The sequence below is a fragment of the Argiope bruennichi genome, chromosome 1 (genome assembly GCF_947563725.1).
Source record: "Argiope bruennichi chromosome 1, qqArgBrue1.1, whole genome shotgun sequence".
Classification (NCBI taxonomy): Eukaryota; Metazoa; Arthropoda; class Arachnida; order Araneae; family Araneidae; genus Argiope; species Argiope bruennichi.
The window spans coordinates 87,835,160-87,852,684 of NC_079151.1; the positions used below are offsets into that span (position 1 = coordinate 87,835,160).

The window sequence follows — 17,525 nt, forward strand, 5'->3', positions numbered from 1 at the left end:
TTTATTAATTCTTGAATTCTACCCAGTCTCCATTTATATGGAAGCAAATCTGGATCTTTGATTACAACCATATCATTAAGATTTACATTATTCTTAGTTAACTGCCATTTGTTTCTAAGATGTAAATTATTCAAATAATTACGTTTCTAATTTTTCCAAACTTGTTGTACTAATTTAGTTAATTTTGCCATTTTGAAAAATAATTAATTTCCTCTGAAAATTCAGAAGGTTGCACCTTGCTTACCATGAAGTTGGATGCTGCTTCAATTTCCATTATTATTATCTTACCTTTTTTACATTTTAGAAGAACACTTCAAATGATTAATAAATCTGAAAAGATAACTTACAATTTTAGTGTAGTTGTTACTTAAATTTAAAATATTACAAATAAAATTATTAGAAATATTAGTTAGTAAATTCAATCACAAAAAGTTTTAACTTCTTTCATAAAGTCATTATTGATTGCACACACTCGCGATTTGCTGCACAAAAGACTTGTTTTCACTTCACTGGATTTATTTATTGAGCACACATAGATGACTGCACCGTAGCTCTTAACTGAGGCATCACAGAAGCAATGTAGGTCTATGGTGGGTGGGTGGAAACCCATTTGTGAAGTTGCATGCCTCCTTTACTTAAAGGTTCTATTAACTGCTGTTGTAAAGCTTTGGTTTCTGGTAAGTTATTTGAACCAGTTAAAATGTCGGCAACATAAACATCAGTAAGAAGTGCTGCAGATGCTTGAGGAAATTCACTTTTTTCTTTCTCAGCTAATGCCTTGAGTGTTCTGGTGGCTAAAAATGGAGCACATTTTGTTCCATATGTCACAGTCCGTAGTCTGTATGTTTCCACAGGAGCAAATTTATTAGGTTTCCACAGAAATTTTTGCAGGTCTCTATCTGCTTCTGCGACCAAAATTTGACGATACATTTTCTTTATATCTGCACTAAATGCAAATTGATATGTTCGGAATCTCAAGATGATGCAAAATAGCTCCTGTTGAATTGTTCCGCCGTTCAATAAAATGGAATTAAGTAAAACTCCACTACTAGAATTTGCAGATGCATCAAAAACGACACGCAAGGGTGTTGATGTGCTTTCTGGGCAAAACACAGCATGATGAGGAATATAATATTCACCATTGGCAATTTCAGGAGAATCTAAAATTCGTTCCATATGATTCAACTGGAAATATTCATCCATAAAAGCCTTGTATTGCATTGCCATTGTTTTATTTTTATCTAATCTTTTCCAAAGTAAATTTAAACGTCTTTCCGCCATTTCTCTTGAATCGCCTCGTGTAGAACGTTTTTCTTCAACTATTGGTAATTTAACAACATACCTTCCGGTACTATCCCTCTTATGAGTGGAAAGAAAATGTTCCTCACAGTAAGTTTGTTCATACGTTTTTGATTCGACTGAATCATCTGCATTATCACCAGGAAAAGATTCTAAGTTAAAGAAATTTTTAACAGAATTCTCCAGATTATCATTTTTAAAAATTAATCCAGAAAAGAAATGAGAATTTCTGCCGTTGATTGTTCCCGTTACTAAATATCCAAACACACTATTTTGTAACAAGAGTGAATTATCATATGATCTAAATTTTTCTGCCTTCAATAAATGAAAGAACAGCTCACATCCGAGTAATGCATTAATTTTACTAGGAATATGAAAAGTCTCGTCCGCAAGTTTTATCTCACTTGGGAAGTTAACTTTTGTGATATCAATTTCTTTAGAAGGAATTAAATGCATTATTTTAGGCATAATTAAAAATGATACAGTTCTGGAAAAATCATAGTCTTCATTAAAAATGGTAGTGGTTAATTTATTTTTAACGAAGAATTCTCCTCCGTTAATACCAGAGATGGATGCATTAACCTTTTCCCGCTTCAAATCTAAAGAATTGGCCAAATCTGCAGTTATTATGTTTACCGAACTTCCAGAATCCAACAGGGCTTTTATTTTTAATTTTTGACCAAATGCATCTTCAATAAATAACTGCGCGGTGCATAGAATGCTTGAAGATAGTTTCGAGTTACTTGCAAGCGCTGACTCAGCATCAGGGGTTAGTTTTTGTGGCAACCTCGACGAGCCAGACGGTTCATTGTTTACATAAAGTTGCTCCCCTGCGTATGGGGGCGTTACCTCTGCAAGGCGCGTAGGATCCAGATGTATCAAAGAATTATGGCCTGATTTTTGACAGCTTCGGCAGCGGAATGTGGATTTGCAGGGTGGTTTATGCAATTTCAAACAGTTCTTACAAATGTTATATTTTTCTAAAAGCTCGATTCTTTTAGTAACACTCAATTTTAAAGCATTTTAAAGCAATTTTAAAGCAAATTAGAGCATCTTTGTAAAGGATGCTCAAATTTACATAAAATACATGGCTTTACATTACTTAGTTTATTCGCATTAAGAAGAAAGTTTTTCAGCATATTTATTGCGCCTTGAAATTCCTTGTGGAATTTGTTACTTGTAGGGTATTTCCCTAATTGATCGAGTACCATCGCTCTTGATTCTAAAAATTGCAAGAGCTCCTTCAATGAAGGTATTTGTTTTGATTGTATGGACATTTCATATGCCTTTCTACTCTCTTTGTCAAGTCTTTTTAATATTATATTTACTAATATAGCATTTGTTAAGTCATTACATTCTAAATTCAAACTTTTTAAACCTCTCAGACTTTTATTTATTGTGTCTGTGATATTTCGTAAGCCCTTTGCAGACTCAAAATTTAATTTTTCTAGTTTTAGCATATTTCGAATGTGAATATCAACAATTGCTCGCTTATTTTCAAAGCGTTCTTCGAGAGCAGCAAACAGTGACTCAAATGTATCATCACTTGTTTCTATATATTTAGCTTCACCACGGAGGGCAGCTTTTAAATAAAATAACTTTTGATCATTCGTTAATTCGGTATTATCGTTTATTAGACACATAAATTGATTTTTGAAATTAATGAATTCTTCCATTTTTCTGTAAAATAGCGGTAAGGGAATTTCCGGAAGTTTCGTTTTTAATTCAATATGATTGATATAAGCTTTCAAATTTGAATTTTGATCATTTATATTATGAATTACATTTTCATTAACACTATAATTAGAGAGTAAGCATTTCAAACTTACCTCTAATTCGTTTCTTTCTTCTTCGATATCCAACATTTCTTCATCGCACTTCTGGCTAAGTGTTTCATCTTCGTCGATTTCTAAATAATCCTTGAATAAAATTTCTAATTCTTGTTTTATTTCTTCCACAATTGCCAGCTTTTGTTGACAGCTTATTATGAATTTATTTTCTTCTTCAACCGTTAAACTATTTTCAACAAACTTTTTAATGGTTGTGAGTTTCGCCTTTATCCTTCTACGGATTCTATTTAACTCTTTGGCTTTTTGAGTTTTATTTTTCTCCATATTTTCGCTAATTCGTCTCCGGATCGCTAGGACCAGAATGGAGAGGTTCGATAATGATGACGGACCTTTTTTGTATTTTAAAGATTTTATTGTTTCTCCGCTTTCGGGAGTTGGATTGAGCCTTGCCTTTCGGCGTTGCTGCTACGTCGATGATGTTAACAAAGACTGATGGTTTTTTACATATACCGCTAGAGGGCGTTACAAGTGAGAGGCGGAGCAACATGCTTACGTAACAAGAGCATTCTAATATAAGTTTTGCATTAGCATTTTGTCAGATGGCATTTTAAATTCAATAGTTAAATGTGGTACTTCGAGTTAAGACTGGGAGTGTTTTTAGTTTTAAGTTTAAATAGCATTTTGAATTAATTAACAAAAAATACCATAGACAAGTTCTACGCACTTCTATGCACAGTTCTTCATTACTGAAATAGTGAAGCAGAGGGGGGGCCCCAAAGAAGTTTTTGCCCCGGGCCTCCATTAGGCTAAGTCAGGTCCTGAATATTAGTAGCTAAATAAAACTTCTTATTAAAAATAACTAGATTAGTTATATATAAAGATTGAGATAATATATTTATCAATGTGAAAAAATCACAAATAAAAAATACAGAAAGAGAAATAAACAATATAGGTACATTAATTCTTTTTTCATAATAAAAAAGTAAATTTGAGCCTCAAAAAGATTTATATACCTGAATGTTAATAATTTATTATAAACCAATTATTGTGATTTGCTTATAACGTTTTAAAATATATATAAATATTTATTATGACATTTTGGAAATTGTTTGAATTGTTTCTATTAGAAATCATTCAGTGAAAATTTTTGACTAATGACATTTTTGAAAGAAATTACACAAGAATAAGGAGTATAAAAGCGGCTGTGATCATTTACTTGATATAATTTTTTTTTCTACTTGATTACTTTGAAATAGTTTCTTATCATAGATGAAAGACAAATAAAAAAAAATAGTTAAAAATGAAGTTAAGAAATGTGCAATTAAAACCCGACCCCTCATTAATTCGATAAGCAAACGAAAAATTAAGCCTATGATATTTGTTTATTTGAAGGTAAATAAAAAATATATTTGAAGGTAAATAAAAAAACATATTTTTTCATTAAGCAATTCTTATGTGTTATAATAAATAGTTTTTTTTTTTTGTCTTTTAAATGTATAATAAATTTTATTAATCTTTAATTTTTGTTTGAAGAATTATTTTGATAAACAATCAGTATAGAGCTAGTTTTATTTTTTATGAATATTAATTTATGATTGTATATCATAAGTAGTTCAATAACTTTTTCATTTAATGAATAATAAATTTTACTAATCTTTAATTATTGCTTGAAGAATTAATTTGATAAACAATTAGTATAGAGTTAATTTCATTTTTTGTGATATACAATTATAAGTGGTTTAATAATTTTTTTCAAATTCTTGATTTTTATTATTTTTTTCAAGAATTTTGGCTAAATGCTATATGTTTTCAAAATATTGAACACATTCAATATTATGAATTATTTCAAAGATATCCCGTGCCATTCATCAAGAACTGGTACTCAAAGAAATACTTTGATAGATTATGTTTAGATTTTAAAAAATCGACAATTTTTAAATTTAATTGTATTATAATGTATATATGCATTTTTAATTTATTCTAGGTATAATTTAAATGTATTATAATGCTTATATTCATTTTTATTTTATTCTGTGTATAATTTAATTATATTATAATTTATGTATTCATGTATATTTTATATATCAAATAAATATTGTTATTTAAATTACTATTTCATTTTTTCAGTCATTTTATATTGTTTGAGGTTTAGTAAAATAACAATCTTTAAATATAAGAATTAATTTTGAACTCCATATACTATTCATGTGATGAATTTTTTTTATTAACTCAAAGATTTTAAAAATATTATTTCTCATATATTTTAAAAATAATATCAATAAATATGTGAATACTAAATATGTGAAAATTGTTTTGAGGTGCCATCTAGGGGAAAATTCTAATATGAATTTGTATTGAAAAAAAAAACCCAAATGCCGTATGTTAATTTACTAATAACAGTGATGTAAATCATATGGATATTAAACAAATTCTTCTTCAAAAATAGAAGAAAAAATGTATTTTAAAAACTTAATTAACTGCATAATATTAATTGCTTTTTAATATTAGTATCAGTGGAAAAGATATTTTTATAATCCTTTAATTTTTAATTAATTAAAAAAAAATATTTACCCAAGAATGTCTTAAATTTGGAGTACCAACATATGTATTTCTTAATAAGTTCTCTTATTAAGCAATCTATGATTTTAGAAATTTATATTCATATGTTGATGTTTAGTGCAATTTTTTTTTTCATTTTAAATATTAGTAACTAAATAAAAATTTAATTTTAAAAATAAATTGATTGAGATGCTATTTATGTAAAATATATACATATATATGTGTTTCAAAATCTTTTTTCACACGAGCATTGCTTGGGAGCTATGTTTAAATCTAATATATATATATAAATGTTATGAATCCTAAGTTTAGTAGAAATTTATTTTATAATGTAAGTTAATAATAATTGCTATCAGATCAACCAATAATCATTTAAATATTAAAAACCTCTTTTTCTGATAAAATTATAATTTTACCTTATTTATGGAAAGATCCTTAAATAATTGAAAGAAATAATAATTGAAATAATTAAATAATTGAATAACGAAAAAATAATAAATAAATAATAAATAATTGAAAGAACGATGCAGGTGAATATTTTTTTTAAATAAATACTCCTTACATTTTTTAATAAAGTGTTCTCTCAAACACAAACAATTTCAATTAAAATTTCCCCTTTAATGATATTGCTTTTCATTCCTACTAATCTTTTTTTTTATTTGTGACTTATTTAATTTCTTCTTTCTTATCAAACAGCAATTCAATATATTTATTTAAGTTCCTTCTATACTTGGGAAACGCTTTGTATAGATAGGATTCTTCATTATAAACCGGAACTCGTTTTCTCATGAGTTTTTTCTCTCTAGTAACAAAGTCTGCCTAACCATAACAAAAAAGAAAGTATTATTTAAAAAGAATCAATTATTTAAATAATGGATTACTAATTTTCGTCATTATATAAAGACTATAATTTTTGTTGTATATATTTTTTTGTGTTATAAATTTTATAATATGTAATAATTCTAATATGAAAAAAATACTTAAAAAATATTAATATATAGAAAACGAGACATCCGAATTATCTCACAATCGTAAGATTTGGATACTTTTTTTCCTATCGTTTCCATTGGAGCAAATTCAAGATTTCTGATTATTGTACCTTCCTCAACCAGCTTAACGTCGTTGTAAATCTATCTATAAATCACTGGTAGGAACAAAAGAAGGAGGAAAAAAATAAGAAAGTAATCCTGTAAAGTGGAGATCGCATTCTATAAGCAAAAATTTGTTAATTTTCTTTGCTTCTGGTTTTTTTTTTTTTTTTTTGGTTTTTTTTTTTTAGTTTCTTCTTAAATTTTCAGATATGTACATTTTGTAAGAAAAACTTCATATTAAAATGAAAAAAAAAAAAAAAATGTAAACAGATTTTGAAGGATATCCGTTAAAAATTAGGTCATTCAGGAATCTAAATGCGCATAACATATTTTTATTTAATCCGATTTAAATTTCTCATTCAGTCGATTTTATCACACATAAAATTATGCATCCGATTAATCAATCACAACCTTTGATTGACTCTATAGCTAATTGTTGACAATATATAGCTGTTTTGTATATTATATTAACATAAATAGTTGCATGTAATGAGATTCTGATTTTCATGACTTTTGTAAAACTACAATTTGTTTTCTTTCTTTCTTTTCCAATAAATTGTAAGTGAATAAATAGTAATATATTCGAATCCATATATAACACTTACTACTGATAGCAATAATTGTTTCGAAGCTCTCCTAAGCATCACACAAATATACAAAGGTACCGGTATTGTTATTCAGATTTTTCTAGATGGCAACAGGATTTACTTGTATTTTGTTTCAGTTGATTTCAGTGTTGATTTGATAAATGTTTTGTCTGCCACCGGTTTTCAAAAATGACTTAGAGATTTCAAAATTTCTTATTTAAAAAATAATTTTTAGAAATATGTCGCATTGGATGACAGTAACTTTAAGATGCTGGGTTGCATTTATTGCATTCACAAATTTTGGAGCAGCATTTAGGTGCTTCACTGAAGATAATTTTGTTCGCTCAAAAGTTTTTGGTATTGATTCCGAACCATGGAAGTCAAATGGTACTAATACTGTTCAAATAATTGCAAGCGATTCCATATATAATTGGAGGGGGAGTGGGAATTTCAGATAATTATAAATATATATTGAAGCAGTTTATACAAGCATGAGACACTGGATAATATGAAGTTTTATTATTGATTATCATTTAATCATTGAAATTTCTGTTTATTATTGAAATCAATTTCGATACAAAATAATTGTCTCTATCTCAGTATCCTTAATTACGTTTTTTATGTTATTTGCATATAATCAGAGTTTATAAGTTTTGTGCTCCATTTTAGATTAAACAGATATTTTCAGTTTATTAAAGTCTTATAACATATTACACACATTTCAGTTTTTCAATCAGATAGAGGCATTTATATTTAATTAAATATGTGATAAAATCTCTGTATGCTGGTCGCAACAAACTTGAAAGAATTCATAGGTGTACTGTAAATAGTTTTTGATGAAAAATGTTAAGATTTCTTTTACAATATTTATTTTAAAGAATCAAATCCCAGTCTGAAAATAGAAACTACTGAATTTTTTATGCATTTAATGTTTATTCTTAAAACCTACTAAAAAATGTTTGTATAAGTAACATGGTATTTCATTTTTAATATTAAGTATTAAGTTGTTTTTTGCATATTCAAGTTTTTAAGTGACAATTTTATTATTGGGATTGATGATTTTTGAAATGAACTCTCAAAAAATAAATATTTTAAGGTAAAATATAGTTAATTAAAAGCCAAGTTAGTAGATAAAATTGAAAGTATTAACAATTCTGTAATCTTTAATCAGTTGGAAATAACTATTCTATGTAAAGGAGGAATAGAATGTACTTTTGTGCTATAGGATATTTATTTGCTTTTTTCTTAATTCAAAATTGTATAATTCATTGTTCAATTCAAAATTGTATTGAGCTTATTGCATATGATTAATGTAGTTTATTCACTCTTTTACAAGTCAATCAGTTTTGCTAATAATTAAATCTGTAAACCTCTATACATTTTTTTAGTGTCATATTTTCATAAATTAGCTAGAAATCTTAATTATATATATTTCTATTTTTAAAAAACTTTGCATACTGCAGCTTTTTAAAAGTGATGTAGATATGATTCTCCCCAGCAGAATATTTTAAAGTAAATTTCGATTGATTTAAATATAAAGAAAGCTCAATAGATTTTAAATTAGAATAATATCAGATTATAGCTTTAAACATTTTTATTTACTGTCTAAATAATTAATAAAATTTTGCTTGTAGTGATCCTTATTGAAACTACGGACTTATTTTTACAAATTTCAAAAATAATATTATTTATTTCTTTGATAAATATACTTTATTTTCATCTATTCCCCCTTTTATCTTTTAAATTATACTGTTTTCTTGGTGTGTGATTTTTTGTTTGTTTGTTTATTTTCGTGATATACATTGCATTTTAAAATGTTCATTTTTATATGATTATTACACTTTTCAATGATATTTTTTATCTAAATACTTTGCATTTTGTTTGGGAAGATCAACATTTGTTTTATATTATATTCAATTCAAATAAAAAATTTGCAACTTTTATTAAAAATTCCCATTTTATTCTGTAAAAAATTCTTCTAATACTATTGATTATCATTACTAGGAATTGATTTACACAAGTAAATTTCTTCAGCACTTATGAAAAAGAAATTCTTGCTTTATGTGGGAATTTTCTGCACTTTCTATGATTTTTTTATAGATTTTTTTTTTTTTTTCAAATATTGTCTTGTTAAACACTTCAGATATAGTGTGTTTTCATACATGTATATTGTGCCTTGAGTAATAGAATTTTTTTCATATTTACTGTGCAGTTAAGTATAAATTAAAAATTAGTTTAAAAAAATCTGCAGAAATGCCTGGTCATACTTACATATTTAAGAGTTTCTTTGCATTCTTATATGGTTTGAAAAGGTAATAAATAGACTGTCTCATCTAATTAGATGATTAAATAAGTTAGGTTAGGTTATTTGCACCTTTTTTGTCAGGACAACAATGAATGATTGGAGGGAGAGGGTGATAAAAAAAGGTTTAAAAAATTCAATATTGTATTTAAATTATCATTTGCAATTTTCATTTAAGAAAAACTAGTAGTCACTTACTGATATATATTATAAGGTCTAAGTGCACTGATGGAATATTTCTGAATACTGCTATCTCATTTATTAGCAATTAATAACATGCAATAATTTGTGCATTTTGCTTTTTTTTAAAGAAAATAAATATAAATTTCTTTTATTAAAATACAAATCTAATTTATAATGTAGCCTGTATTTTAGATATCTTAATAAATTGTCCTCTAATAATTTTTTCCTATTTATTTTTAAACATAAGTTTATTTTTTGTCATTATTTTAGTTTCTACAAATTGTATTGTATTTATATCATATAATTACATTAATACAGAATATTAAGCATGCATTTATATGTTATTACATTTCCTGAAAAGAATACAAATTGGTATTAAAATTGTGTCTGTCAAGATATTTTCCTTCAGATACTGTCATGATAAAAACAAAATTGAAAATGTAATTTCTTTTCTTTTGTTCTTTAGAAGGACCAATATTGGAGCGCATGTATGGATATTGGTCTTTCATCAATGGAATTATTTTAGCTAGTTGCTTCTTTTTTATTGAAGAGAAGAAGTAAGTATAAACTATAATTGTAAAATAGATATCCTTTTATATTCAATTCTTTAAAAAAAAATCTTTCAGTGTAGAATTTGGTATAATTTGAAAAATATAGTATACATTTTCAAATAACAAAGAGAAAAAGAAAAGAAAGAACCAAGATAACTTTTCCATGTATTAATTTCAGTAATATCAAAAAAAAAAAAAATTGTCTATATTCTAACTTTAATTTGAATGATCAAACAGAAAAATGGAATAATCTCACTTCGATGAAGTACTTCCCTTAAATTTACAATTATTTATTTTGGTCTATAAAAAAATGACTTTTATTGTGAACAACCATATTTTATGCTTATCCAAATTATATATACACATCGGCTATCTTGAAACTAAACATGCAAAAGGAGGAACAAAAATTTTTGTAGCCACTTTGAGAATCAATCATTATTTGTTTATGATCACACTAGCAACTTATCTTCCTTTCAGAACTGATTGTTAACTCTTCTCTTTCTAAGCTATTAATAATTATTAATGAAACTAAGAATAATTTGCACTCCTCACATGCTTTAAGACAGGAATTTTAATTTCAAGTATATGAATTTCCTTACAAGTCCTATTTACCATAAAAACCCTTGCATCGGAATCTATTAAAATTACAAGAACTGAAAATTTTAACTCTTTACAATTTTTATATGGTAATTTCATTAGGAATTTGAATAGAATTATTGTATAATGATTGCATAATGTTTTGTAACTAATTTGTACAAATATATGTTTTAAAAGTTAATAAAATATATATTGATATAATATATATGTTTGATATGTTATTGGAAGTTAATTTTCCTTTTGTGTTAAAAGAATTAACTTATTTTTTATATACATATATTGTGTAAAACTGAAATGTTAGAAGATAGAAAATTTCGATTTGTAAAAAAATATGCTTAAAACCTAATGGAAAAAGTTATTATGGAATCTAAGACTATTAAATATTTTATTTTATAATGCAATTCTTTTTATAAAAAATACTTCATTTCAATTAATAAGCAAAGATGTGTAGATTTATTTTCCCAAAATTTTAAACTTTCCTCTTGCTTAGATATGTTGTTGCACTAAATATATTGCACTACATTATTATATTGCATTATAATATAATATACTGTATTGCATTAATTTTTTATTATTTCTGATATTATTAGCTAGTCAAATAATGGACGTTTTGATTTTTGACAATTTACAATAATTGTGATTTGTTTTATTTTTTTGTCATGATAGTATAATTTCTATTACTCTAAGCAATTTTATGTATTATACTATAGTACTAAAGCTGGATTTGGCATATTAATTGCCATAAGGATTTACGATTCATTCTCCTGAGATTATCTTAAATTATTTTAATAAAAAATTTTTAGAGACAAAACACATTGGTATATATTTGTTTATTTTGGCACTATATGAAAACATCATCAATAAATATAAGAATTTGACAGTTTCTTGCCAATAATTTGATTCCAAAAGTTTTTTTTAAGAAATTGTTACTTTTTTCTCGATTGCTGTATGCAAATTTTATACATGCATCACAAATTGTTCTAAAATCTCTCTCTCTCTCTGCTTTATGTTTAATAGAATGTTAGCATTTTGTAATATCAATATGCTAGAAGATTAACTGTAAGGGGGGGAAAAAAGCCTGAAAAGTATCTGGAAATAAAAATTACTTGCTTCTATAACTTACTGTAAGGGGAAAAAAGGCCTTAAATGTATCTTGAAATAAAAATTACTTGCTTCTAATCTCCCATCTTCATCCCCCCCCTCCGTAATATACCAGGAAAATTCATAGTATATTGTTTAGAATAGCAATTGTGATGAAAATCAATCCTCATAATTGTGTCCATAATTTTTTGAGCTGAGAATAATTTTTACTTACATAATGCTCCATTTCACATAACCATTGGGAAATACAATTTTTCATAACTATAAATCTTTGAATTTTATTAACTTAGTCTCCTGCTTGTTGAATTAGTAATAACAATTGCATGCAACTTTGTCGTGATTATAATTCATTAATTCTCAGCATTTGCAGAGCTACATAAGTTGCAGAATGATAATGGAAATAATTATAAATTTTATTAAGCAAAGCTATTATAAAACAAACTTTATGCAGCAAAAGTTCATTTGCCTGAACAGTTGTAGCATTTGGATAAGTTGTGGTACTTATCCATATACTTCCATTACTTATCCATTTACTTTCATCTGATATTTCTTTCAATATGGCATTTGCACTACTCATTACAAATATTGATTCTGCAAGTTTGTGCTTCCATTAAAATAACGTATAAAATAATATGAATAAGAGCGAAAGAGCATATTACTTAAATTCAATTATGCCGAGAATGAGACTGCATATTGATATAATTCATGAAAATATAATGGTTCTTTTCAGTAAATTATTTTGCGAAATCAGTAATTTGCACTTATGAAATATTTTCTCCAGGATAATTTATAATAGTTAAATTAAGCTTCTAATTATATTTTTATCTCCATAAATTAACCTAATATCAAAGTACTGCATTCAGTAGTTAAATTAAAGGTTGCACCTTTCAAGAAAATATCTCTGTTTAAGGCTCAGCATTTAATTTCAACTACTTATGTATCTTTTCATTTAGAAGAAGTGTAATGTGTTTTTTCTTGCTCATCTTAACTATTTAAATGCTGAATAAGGATTTTTTTATATATATACAAAAAATGTAGAATTGATTATATATCATTTAATTAGATCACAAATATTGTGTTATAACAAAAAATATGTATTGTAGTACTAAAGAAATGCAACCAAACAGTTGAACTTTCACATCAACTGGTTATTCATCAGTTATTTCCTATTCTTCTAATTACTTTTTCTGTCCAATTTCAGTTGTCTATCCATATTATTTTTTTTCTTATCTTAAATTAGTAGTCATATTTTTTAAAAAATCAAGAAATCTATTGTTTATTTTAAATTGCATTGAAATATACAAAATTAAATTATCTTATATAGAATATGAAAATTAATAATCAACTATACTGGTGTAAAAACTTTCATACAAATTCCAAGAATATTGTTGAAAGGAACTCACTCTTTCTTAATGTTTCTTACTGTATGGCAATGTTTATTTTCATCAATTATAATTGTTTACACTGGTAACATTATGAAATTTTTCCATACCTGTAAATAAATTTGTTAAAAAAACAAGGATGTAAAATGAAATATTAGAACCTAAATGATTTTCAATTAAGAAATATTGTATAAATATACATTAAAAGATGCATGGCCAAATTTTCCAAAATTTGATGCACTCCTTTATAAAAAAAAATTGAAAGGAAAATAAAAAAAAGATAGTAGTATTATTTTTATACATTATATAATTAAAAATTTGTATAAATTGCTTAAGATTAGTTAAGAAACTGTCTTTTGCATTTTTGCTGCTCAGATTATTTCTTTGTTTATAGTTTAGATTTTTTGTTTATACAGAGAGTTTTAGTGCATATAATATTAACAGTTACTAAATTTTTCCTTCAAAATGATCCATTACATTGAAATTTTTTTACATAAGTTGTTTGATATGTAAGGGAAAGTTTGGAATCTGAATATATTTTTAAAAAATGAATGAATGAATGTATATAAGTAACTTTCTTTGGACTAAACTTCAAGAATGGAAAAGTTTGTCCATTTGGAGAAACAAATTACAACATTACAAGCAAATGTGCTTGTAATTTTAGTTATATATATTTATTCCAAAACTTTTGTAAATGATTCATATTTTATTTTAATCATGAATATAAACTGATTTTGGGGGGCTGCAAGAGCAATATCCGGTTATACTATTCGTGTCCTGATTTTGGCAGAAGATAATAATTGGCAATTGTTTACTAATCAATATGCCTGGCTTTGTTTAACTCATGTCATTGACAAGAAAAGTCATTTGACTAACATGTCATCTTTGGCAATTAATCATTAGAATATAGTTAATATACAAATATTTTATAGCTTTATGATGACTTTTAAAAATTATGTTTATATTATTGCAATTATAAATAAATTTGGAAGTAGAATCAGCATATATGTTATGAATCAAAGCAAAGAAAATTGTATAAGTCAATAAAAACCACTATTTTATGGTCAGAACTATACATAATATATTTAACATAGTATATTTTTAACCTTTAAAGAGTTTTCAAATACTTTTAAAATATGTCACTAATAGATAATATAATAATTTATATTATGCTATAATTAATTTGTAGTCATAACAGTAATAGAACCTTGACATATGTACTATATAAATCAGTACATTAAAAATAATTTATATTTTTTACAGGATTCTCTGTTTGTCTGTGTGTGTCATTGTTCTTTACCTATGTTTTTTTGGTATTGAGGGTTATTTATACAAGACCCTCTCCGTTCATGGCCCAACGATATATCCATGTGTATTAAGTGGTATGTTTTATTTACATATTTCAGTAATGTTTAGCATATAAAAGAAAAACCTATAATCTGTTTCAGGTAAAGAAAAATCAATTATGTAGTTTTTTTTAATGCAACTGCTAAAAATTGATTTTAAAAATAAATGGAATGGATAATTGTAAATTTTCAGTGTGAATGCTTTTATTTAAAGAAAATAGTGTCGTTTTTATTAAATCTCCTAATAATACTCTCAGAAATTTAAATATTTTTTTAAAGAATTTGATTTTGAAAAGATAGTATTAAAGACAGGAAGTGCTGTCTCTGTGTGGAATGTTTCTGATAAATTGAATGAGAACAAATTAATGATGCTAGAATTTTTATTTAAGATTTTAGACTTTTTCTAAAAGTCTGGCAAAGTCATTTCTACAGCAGTAATTTAGCTTTCATTTCAACTAAGAAAGAAGAAAAAAATTTCCCTGCATTTTTAATGTATAATTCAAAATAATTTAAATCTACTTACCTTTTTATTTAGATATAAAATCTAGCAAAACATTATAACATAATGTGTGGCTTCTTTAAGCTACTGAATTCAATGAAACTGTTCATTGTTTATTTTTTAAATTGTTACAAGTACGGTGGTTTCTTTATCTAAACCACTTATATCAAAGTCTCTTTAAACCACTTAATGGAGACGGTATATTTTTAAACTTTAAAATAACTTTCTTTGCCCTTAAAAATATGCTTTATTAATTAAATAGTTTAAAAATTGAACCACCATGCATTAAGTGCTTTGGTATAAGTGGTTCAAGAAATAAACCACAGTGCTTTAAAAAGTTAATATATCATGCAGTAATTTATTTGAAATATCTTTTATTTTTTATTACTGTTAATTAAAAATTCAAAAAGAAATCATATGTAATTGACAAAACACCAAATGATATAATGGCATAACAGCAGCATGGTAAACAGAACAATTATATGGCTACTCATTCAAGCAGCTATGAATAACTTGTATACATTTATTACTGGCTATTTATCAATAAAGTAGATAAATGATATAAATTTGCATTATAAGAAGAATTTGTAATCCATAAAGTTGGATTATTATTCTTTTTTATTTTTAATGACAACTTATATCTGGCATTTATAAATCTACTTGATGTATAATTCTGAGGTAGGAAAATTATTAATTCAGCATAAAATGTTCGCATTTCAAATGTATTACTTTGAAAGAGGACGAAAAAATATAAAAAATGTATGAAATAGATTTGTGTAGAATTAAAATTATTCATTATAATACATTTCCTAAAAAATGTTATTAATTTGTTTTTACGTTGAGAGAATAAATTTTATTGAAATTGGATTTGAGTATAAATTTAGCAATATAGATGATACAATCTAAAAGATACCAGCATTTGAAGTTTAACACATTACTATTAATATATATGGATAAGGTGATATAACTCTTATTGAATCTAATGAAGTGTTTTATTATTAAATATCCTTTTTATAGATATTTTATATATTAAATATTTTGCATAATTTTTTCTTCTATTTTGTAATCATTTTGGGCAGATGTCTTATAATTTGTTATTGTATATAGTGTTAAATTAATTTTATATCTTCTTTTCCCACTACACATAGAAATATTTAAAATAAAAAATTATCAAGTTACTTTTGTTTGTATGTTAAATATGTTAAAATTTGCATACTGGAAAGTATAATAATATTTATCAATCTCAAATATCAAAATAAACTTTATTATAAGTATAAAAATGATATTTTGCAAATATCTATGAAATAAATGTATCCATATATGCATTATATGCTTAATTGGAGTGAACAAATTGGTACATATTTAAAATAATGTTCAAAGTTATGCACATGAAATTTGATTATAACTTAAATACATTAATATTATGACTTAAAAATTCTGCATGGTGCCTTTTTTTTAAAAATATTAATGGAAGACTATTAATATATATGTGTTTTATTTTTCAGGACTCACTTTGTTATGGCTTTTAGCCAGCCTTAAATATCACCCCAGTAATCGCACAAAAGAAGAAATTGATGAAAATGAAGTTCTGAGAAAGCAATTCCATTTCAAAAGTATCTCCAGAAAGATACAATGATTGAAAAAACACCCTGATATCTTAAAATGTATGTTTATCTTCTATCAAACTCTAAATAAATGCTTGAAGTGAAACTTAAAAATACAAAGTAAAATTTTCTGAACAGATATAGTTCTCCTCTCTGAAATTTACTTTTTACATACTATAAATATTATAATGTGTACAAGCATTGTTTCAATATTTGTGTTTAAACAAAATCACAAAACACTGATATCAAATTTTTCATTGCACTGAACTGCTTAATCTGTTTTTTCAGAATTGTAAAAAAGTAGTATATAAATATTATCAGTGATAAAGCCTATACTTTGTGAATGCAAGGCTTTAACATATTTTTAATTAACTTCCAATTTAGGTATTCTTTTTTGTATTGAAGTATTTGAAAGAATATTGAAATTCTAAGTCAAAAAAATTGTGATTTTTTACTACTTATAATTAAATATGTATGAATGATTTCTAGAAAACTTATTGAATTGTGCAAATCCATCCAATATTTTTTCTTATTACTTTTGTCCATGCATTTATTAAATCTGTTATTTTGTGAAATGTTCATTTAGAATTGTTGTTCTTTTATTGAAAATGACTTAAATCTATTATTCATGCTA

The 17,525-nt window shown here is 25.4% G+C and overlaps 1 protein-coding gene across 1 annotated transcript; it reads left to right on the forward strand.

Annotated features, from left to right (window-relative positions):
- Positions 1 to 7,448: 7,448 nt before the first annotated feature.
- LOC129975822 (uncharacterized) lies at positions 7,449 to 17,032 on the forward strand. Its single transcript, XM_056089054.1, has 4 exons — positions 7,449 to 7,713; positions 10,278 to 10,368; positions 14,706 to 14,824; positions 16,793 to 17,032. Exons 1-4 carry the CDS (start codon positions 7,566 to 7,568, stop codon positions 16,921 to 16,923), a joined length of 489 nt encoding a protein of 162 aa, XP_055945029.1. The 5' UTR covers positions 7,449 to 7,565; the 3' UTR covers positions 16,924 to 17,032.
- Positions 17,033 to 17,525: the final 493 nt, after the last annotated feature.

What these genes read in the sequence shown, in the direction of transcription:
- LOC129975822 (XM_056089054.1), top strand. Translation starts at nt 7,566, where the DNA reads ATGTCGCATTGGATGACAGTAACTTTAAGATGCTGGGTTGCATTTATT. An exon ending in TTTTTTATTGAAGAGAAGAA is followed by an intron (nt 10,369 to 14,705) that starts GTAAGTATAAAC and finishes TATTTTTTACAG; the next exon opens with GATTCTCTGTTTGTCTGTGT. An exon ending in ATATCCATGTGTATTAAGTG is followed by an intron (nt 14,825 to 16,792) that starts GTATGTTTTATT and finishes TTTATTTTTCAG; the next exon opens with GACTCACTTTGTTATGGCTT.